General features: G+C 41.7%; 1 protein-coding gene across 1 annotated transcript; it reads left to right on the top strand.

The window, feature by feature from the left end:
* The first annotated feature begins 1,837 nt into the window (after window positions 1–1,837).
* Window positions 1,838–7,829, top strand: sost (sclerostin). Its single transcript, XM_070864002.1, has 2 exons — window positions 1,838–2,203; window positions 5,602–7,829. Exons 1-2 carry the CDS (start codon window positions 1,984–1,986, stop codon window positions 6,027–6,029), a joined length of 648 nt encoding a protein of 215 aa, XP_070720103.1. The 5' UTR covers window positions 1,838–1,983; the 3' UTR covers window positions 6,030–7,829.
* The last annotated feature ends 451 nt before the right edge of the window (window positions 7,830–8,280 follow it).

The raw sequence follows: 8,280 nt of genomic DNA, 5'->3' as shown, positions 1-8,280 counted from the left end.
TGGCGACTCACCTTATCAATATAATAATTTGACCGAGAATAACTGAGCGAAAAAAAAAGCTTGGAGTCACGCTCGAAATGGAGACTGAAATTATACTGATAAATTACCAGAATATATCCCGCATTCTCTGGGGGTGAAAATGTTTACCTCGGATGTCAGACGCCACTGCATTGGCCGAGATTGTCATAATAAAACCTTTAGGCGCGATTACTTGCTCCAGACAATTACACATCTCTTTTGTTTAAGGTTAAATGGTTCTTGTATTTTGAACCCTACAATTACTTGACTATGCAGACCATAATTACCCTCTTATTATCGTACAGAAGTAACTTTTAACGCAAGGACGTGACATTCAATCAATTGAAGAATCACCGAAACAAAAAGAATCTTAAACTGATGCTATCTTAGAAAGTATTAACCCGATAAGATGAAGTTAATCAGTCCAATGTGTTATGTGTAAACTGCAGCATAACAAACATCCTGCTATGTGTGTCACCCTATCACAGAAGGAAACAATGATATTAAAGCAAACGGTCACTGCATTTGCAGTAAGATTCAGCTGAATGATTTCCCCCAAGTCCTAAACCAAGCAGTGTGTGTGTGTGTGTGTGTGTGAGGGAGGGAGTGAGTGTATGTGTATGTATGAATGTGTGGGGATGTTGCCCTTTATCAAGGAGGCTTTGAGGGTGTCCTTGAAATGTTTCCTCTGCCCACCCTGGGGCTCGCTTGCCGTGTAGGAGTTCCGAGTAGAGTGCTTGCTTTGGGAGTCCGCCCAACATTCTCCCTGATAAAGTGCAACATCCCCACCGGCACCTGGGAGTACCTGGCCCAAGACCGCCCTAAGTGGAGGAAGAGCATCCGAGAGGGCGCTGAGCACCTCGAGTCTCGTCGCCGAGAGCATGCAGAAAACAAGCGCAGACAGTGGAAGGAGCGTGCGGCAAACCTGTCCCACCCTCCCTTTCCTTCAACCACTGTCTGTCCCACCTGTGACAGAGACTGTAATTCCAGTATTGGACTGTTCAGTCACCTGAGAACTCACCTTTAGAGCGGAAGCAAGTCTTCTTCGATTTCGAGGGACTGCCTATGATGATGGTGATGAATGTGTAAGTGTGTATGTGTATAAGTGTGTGTGAAAGTGTGTATAAGCGTGTGTTAGTAAGGCAACGAGTGTGAGAGTGAGTGGATGAGTGTGCTAGTCAGTGTGACACTGAGTGAATGAATGTGTGTATACGCGTGTGTGTGAGAGAAAATGTGTGTGCGTATGTATCGGGGCCGTTGAGTGCAACTCAATAAAACTCTATTTCTACTTGTTTTCCAGCTAAGTATGATAAATAAACTGGGGCTCACTTTCTCCGGAGACTTGCGTTATCCACTAATTTATAAAATTAAATGCGCCCCCACCCAGTAAACTGCTGCATTGGCTTGTCACAAGTTTACAGCTGTAATTATAATTAACGTAATTACAATGAACGTAATTACAATTAACATCATTATAATTAGCACCAGTGCTCTTGGATCTCGAGCGTGGCATTCATAATAACGTCTTCAATAATATGCCTCAGGGATTCGTCATTATCTGCGGTGCTTCTCATTAATAAAAGAAACTTGTACTGCATAGCTTTATCTTTTAATAAAATATTTAATATGTTATCATAAAAATGAAATAGAAACGATTAGAAATAGAAACAGATATCAGTGCTCCTTCTTTATTTAAAACAAATCGTTGCTTGAGATTTGGAAAAGACTGCACTCGACTTTCCTGCAAATGTGAAAGTCTGCAAGACTTTGGCTCTCGGCCACGCCTCTCGGGCGCTGTCAGTCAGCCCCCGATCTGAAGATTGGTGTGAGGAAAGTTGACGTACCTCCTCTGCTCCGACGTTGATCCGCGGCTGGGGGGTCGCGGGCTGCCTTATAAAGGAGGATGTGTGGGGATGTTTTGCGCAGGTTGGGGTTGAGGAGTTGTGCGGCTTTTGTTGGGTGATCATGGGGCTCCTTCAGTACGCTCAGCCCTGCCTGCTCGCCGCCTGCGTCTGCGCCCTGGTCCGGGGCAGCCTCAGCCTACCTGAAGGCTGGGGCTCTCTGAAAAACGACGCGACAGAAATCATCCCTGAGTACCCGGAGATTGCCACCCAGGCGAGAAATCACAGCGTCAACCAGGCGAAACACGGAGGCAGACGGCGGGTCCAGCCCGTGCAAGTGCGGGGTAAGGGTGTAATCATTTATTTCTCTTCAATCATTGAACTATGAAATGCAGAAGATCATAGTTATAAATGGCAAAAGAGCTTGCGGATACCCTGAAGTCGTGAAAAGCGTTGTTTACAAATGCAAGTCCTTTCACTAAAGAAAGTTTTTTTTAAATTCCAATGTGCATTTGTGCATTTATAACATTTGCAAAGCAGTTATTCGTCTCTCGCCATTTCCAGCATGTATCTGCTTATTTTGTCGCTCCTTCCCTCCCTGTGTATAGTTGCATGCGGGCTGTGTAAGTATCTGCTTATCTTGAGAGCTTTCCTTTTATGAATGGACGGATGACATTCACTGCAGGCGCGCCAAAGTGTCAGCCAGCAACCCCAAGTCCGGGTCTGCTACAGCCAGTGCTTCAGTGTGGGTGTACGGTATGCGGATTCTGTGTTGGGGGGTTTATTTTAAAATCTGCCTTTTAAAAGATGCGCGCACCCACCACTAATGTTTAGATTAGACTTCATTCAGATTCCCACCTTTGTACTTTTGATGAAGACCATTATTGGTTTTGAAGTCAGTAAGTATTCCTGTTCCATATTGTTTTTTATTTGTGTAAGTATCCTTGATCGGTCTAGATCTGTACCGCCCGCTTTAACTGCTTTCCTGATGTATGATCCCCAATAGTTGTGACAAAGTCCCTCAGAAATAACAGCATTTTACGCATCACATGCACACCAAGCAATAAAGTTTCAATAATGGGAGGTGTATATAGTTCTGCACCAAGTATGCATCTGTCACACATCAGAATTCTCCCACCAGAATCCTACTTTGTTACAGATTCAAAACAAGCTTTAAAATAATTGAGATTTTCAACTGTCCATTGGAAGTGAAAAGTGGTCGGTTTCTATGACGTTCGACTGGTCCATGAGGACAGTTTTATACCGAGGTAGCTAGTTGAAAATCTGCCTCGACGTGGAGCTTGAAATTTACAAGCAGTTACAGCAATCCTCTAATTAACCTCGGCAGTTTATAAGTACCTGAATTTGTCTATTTTAGAGTCGCGGTCTTAAAGGCACAATCCAGGTTCTCAACACTCGCGAAGCAACACAGCCCTGCTCCAGTGCTCCAGACTATCTGCGAGCAATGCCACGGGAGTTCAGCTAGTGTCTCAAAATGCTACAAGAGCTGTCCATCTTCCGTGTATTATAAATAAACTGCCTGTTTTACAATTTATCTTGTTTTATATTTTCAGGACTGTAACACAATTATATAAAGTACAGTTTAAACTTTGCTGAATTCAGATTTATGTATGCTGTATGCTAGTTTTCTATTGAATTGTTGCATGGGTGGGATGATACTATGAGGAACAATGAGGATGTGTTGAGTGTGGAGGACCACCACAATTTTGATTTGACCGTCCGTTTTCTCAGCAGTGAAGACTCGAGTAAATGAATAGGGGTAGAGAAACCAATGCATATGAAAGCCAATGGTACCTCCTAAAATATCAAAGGATCACAGATCGATACAGCTTTTGATGCCAAATTGATGTAGTTTGTCAACTAAGTTGTTTTTGCCATCTTTTTAGTGAGTATTCCTCTTATTACTACTGTTCTACCACAGTAGTGCAGTACAGATCTCCACTATATGCTCATTCCATTTTCTAGGCTCACTAAGACTGAACCATGATAAACAAATAATACTTGCATTTATATATCGCGTCATAATTTCAAAACATCTCCAGGTGCTTTGTACAACAAAATAGTTTGAAGTACAGTGTTTTTCATTATGTAGGCAAAGTGTGAGCAGACGCCAAGTCAAGAGGTAGATTTTCAACTAACTATTCGATATAAAACTGTCCTAATGGATCAGTCGCCCATCACAGAAACCGTCCACTTTTCACTTCCAATGAATAGTGTCTATCCTGAAATTAATATGAGCAAAATGGTTCTCAATAACCTACAATCTCATTGAGTTTAATACCTTCGAGTAAATAAATGGATGTCAATCAGTAAGATGGGGAAACATACCCTAGAATAATATAATCTCTACTCGTATATAAAAATGATCTCTACTCGTATATAACGATGGTATTATGTGGGTAGCTACTGGGACTGCATATATATTTAATTTGATAGTCTGCTAAAAGGAAACATGTACACAAACTACTGCACTCTGACTCAATTGACCCCTTGCTTTCCTGTAGTAATTTCCACATTGTTTAAAAAAAGGAACATTTTCATTTATTTATCAAGTACAGCTGAAACAGACATTCCTTATTCCAGTGTAAATCATTGCACAAGTCTGTAGCCAAGAGACTTCCAAGATACTAACAAATCTGTACTAAAGTTAACTGAGAAAATTGTTATATATTCACTCCTAAGGACTGTAGATTGTTAAACAAGCTAAACTTAGCACAGCACGACCCTTGTAACTCATTTTATGTTATAATGCAGCAGTATATCGGGATAGTAAGAGTATAGGTATTGAGTGCACTCTGCCAAATTCAACGCTGCTCTGGACACAGCAGAGTGCATTTTCTTTTGATACAGGTCCTTTCTCTCGTGAAACGAATAAAGTTATGATTGACTCCCTGACACTTCATCACCAGTTCCTTCTGAGTGTCCTGACGGCAATTGCGCCATGTCTTCTGTAGTCTTGAGATATCAGTTAAGATCTTCCCCTAATGCCTCAGTGAGTTCATCCAGTCAATAGCTGAGCCACACACACCAGGATCGTTGGTCTGGGCTGAATTAGGACATTGGCTCCTAACATTGGTCTTGGGTTAGGGAAGGAGGAATTGTCCGTGATCCCCATTCCCAACTGCTATCCAGCAAGCCCTACTGGAAATGTCCATGTGTGGATGCAGACAAGATCAGGGTTGGCTGTCCCTTACCCCCCTTGTGATCAAATAGCCTGCCCACACTTATTCCGTGGGCTCACATAGAAAGAATGGTCACTTGGGAGAGGCACCAGAGGAGTCAGTGCCTTCAGGAGAGAACATTGATGGTAAAGGAAGACAGTTGAACATAAAGGGGAAGTACTGGAAAGGCACAGCAGGTGGGGCAACATTTGAAAGTGAAAATATAAATACTTTGGATGCAACTCTTCATCAGAACCTTTCTGATTTATGGTTGCATAGGAACTTGAACCCATCCCTTTCAGATGTTGATTTGCCTGTTGTGTCTTTCTAGCATTTACTGGTTTCGACGCGGATTCCCAGCATGAACCTGTTTTTCATTTGATTAGGAAAATTTTTTTTTAAATCTTGAACATAATGAAAATATTTAGCTTTTATTTTGCAATGTAATCCCTCTTCAGTTTTATCCTTAATTATTTGCCATGTTCCTGTATTGCACATAAAGCTGATTTCAGTGGTCATGTCCTTGTACTAATCGATCTGCCATGTCTCTTCCACTGTAGGTGCAACAGAGTTCAGCTGCAGAGAGCTGCGATCCACCAGATACATCTCAGATGGCACATGTCGCAGTGTGAAGCCAGTGAAGGAGCTGATTTGCTCCGGGCAGTGTTTGCCAGCCCACCTCCTCCCCAATTCCATTGGCCGGGCTCGCTGGTGGACCAGACATCAGGCCTCCGACTATCGGTGTGTACCAGCCCACTCGCGCACCCAGCGCGTCCGGCTAGAGTGCCAAAACCAGGAGACAAGGACCTACAAAATCCAAGTGGTGACTTCCTGCAAGTGCAAACGGTATTCCCGCCACCACAACCAGTCGGACAATAAGCAATTTGGGAAGGAGGCTGTCTCGAGGAGGAGAAAGAGCAAGAAGAAAGCAACACCCTCCAAAAACAGAGGCAAAGGCAACCACCATGACCAAGCTGATCGATATTAGAACTTTATATCAAGTATAATATTATGCTCCGCTTTACGAAAATTCAGTGTTGGATTAAAAGTCAATATAGTTTCATTTTCTAAAGCACTTACTCTAAAGTGGGTCTAATCCAGCATATAATAATGATTCTTTTAAAACTGCAGGAACATTGCACGCCCTACTCCGTCTGGGGTTAAATATTTCCAAACTGAACAAAATGCGCTGACCAAAGTGTGTTATAGGGGATCCTGTTCAAAAATATCATGGAGTCCTTCACTTCCCTTTTAAAACAAATTCTACATGTTTTATGGGGAACATGAAAATGTTACCGTCTGTTACTATGTCTAGCAGGATATAATATTACCCTATAGGACAGCTTTTATATGCTACAGTATTTAATTTGGAATGAATGTTGGTACTGTTTACAAGCACAGCTGCTGTTATTCAGTTGGAAAAAGGCTGCACCTCATTTGAGCCTGTAACAGTTCAATGCCAGATTAAACATCCAGGGAGGCTAATGTAAATGGAGATCCTAAATTAATTCCACGAACCTCTATTTGCCAATATAGTAGAACAGGGACAGGCGACAGCATAATCCTCTTTCTAATACAAAAGCAAAATATTGCGGATGCTGGAAAGCTGAAGTAAAAGCAGACAATGCTGGAAATACTCAGCAGGTGAGGCAGCAGTTGTGGAGAGAGAGAGAGAGAGAGAGAGAGAGACACGTTCACTCTCTTTCTCACTGCACAGGTGCTGACTAACCTCCTGAGTATTTCCAGCTTTTACCTCCGTTTTTCTACCCTGTCCGCAAGCAACAGGCACTAATGTTAACTTGCAATTGCCCCCAGTCTTACTGTGGTGTAAGTCGGAACACTCACAACTTTGAAGTAAAGGTGAGTCAAAAGCTGACATGTAATTTCACAGGGAAGTCAAGTAGCTCCAGTATCTTGAGTACCTGGCATTTTGATCAGAGGGTTGGGAGTCTGAATCCCAATCCCAGGTTTCCCAGCCGCTTATATCCATCTATGACAGTCATGGATCGGTCCACAGACCAAACCTACCAACCTTCCCAACCAGGAAAGGCTGCACTCTTTCAGGAAGAAGAGAGGAAAGTGGGGGAAAAAGAAATAATCCAGGAACAATTTGTAAATTCTTATTCATAAATAAGTTTGATGTGTATTTCAGACATTTCCTACCTAAAAGATTTTACACAGTAATTTCTGAAGGGGGGGAAAAAAACAAGCTCCTGAAGTGAATCATATCACTTGTTGGGGGTGGTGGGGTAACACACACAATCTTTGATCCTCCCCCCCCCCCCTCCCTCTGGTAAACATTCCTTACAACCTTTCTTCTGTGAATAACGGCATTCTATTTTTAACGTAAATTACCACTACATTTATAACTTTCTGTTACATTGTTTGCTTCTTATATTTGCAATCTGAAACAATAAATGTAAAATTGCTGTACATATCTCAAACCTTACACCGCTCATTTATTTAATTTAATAACAATAGGATATGGGATCCACACCAATGGCTATTTTGTGAAGTTGTGTTTATGAGCTCTTTTTATGAAGTTTTATGTGTAAAGTTTCCACAGTGTGATGAAATGGTACAAGAAACTATTGTAGCCTCCTAAAGGGATTTTGAGATAAGTGGCCAAAGTGCATAGACACAAGTAATTGTTTAAAAAAAAATGAATCATATTTATTTTTCTCATTTAAATTATTTATACCGCCGTGTTTCATGTAGATGTGTGAGAACTATTCTTGCCATATAAAGTATTGTATGATTGCAGACTTTTAAATGTCATGAAAATTAAAGTAGCCAAAACTGACATACTCATGTCCTTGTCTTGTTTTGTGCATCATTACTCAACCCAATTGCTTAAGTCAAATAAATTACTTTTAGTTGGCAGAAAGGGCACATTGAGCAACAGAGAGACAGGAACAAACATGCTCTTGACTACAGAATGCTCGATGACTGCATATGGCATCACAGATGATAAAATAGCACTGTGTCTATAAAAGAAAGAAAGACTTGGATTTATATTATGCCTTTCACGACCACCGGACATCTCAAAGCACTTTACAGCCAATGAAGTACTTTTGGAGTGCAGTCACTGTTGTAGGAAAGACAGCAGCCAATTTACACACAGCAAGCTCCCACCAGCTCTTTTTTTTTAATGTTGATTGAGGGATAAATATTGCTGGCCAGACTAACTGGGGATAACTCCCCTGCTCTTCCTCAAAAAATAGTGCTATGGGGATCTT

Source organism: Pristiophorus japonicus, chromosome 21, assembly GCF_044704955.1.
Source record: "Pristiophorus japonicus isolate sPriJap1 chromosome 21, sPriJap1.hap1, whole genome shotgun sequence".
NCBI lineage: Eukaryota > Metazoa > Chordata > Chondrichthyes > Pristiophoridae > Pristiophorus > Pristiophorus japonicus.
This window is presented reverse-complemented; position numbering and strand designations above follow the sequence as displayed.

Coding starts and splice junctions, on each gene's coding strand:
- sost (XM_070864002.1), top strand. CDS start 1,984: ATGGGGCTCCTTCAGTACGCTCAGCCCTGCCTGCTCGCCGCCTGCGTC. Junction 2,204..5,601: donor CCAGCCCGTGCAAGTGCGGG/GTAAGGGTGTAA, acceptor CTTCCACTGTAG/GTGCAACAGAGTTCAGCTGC.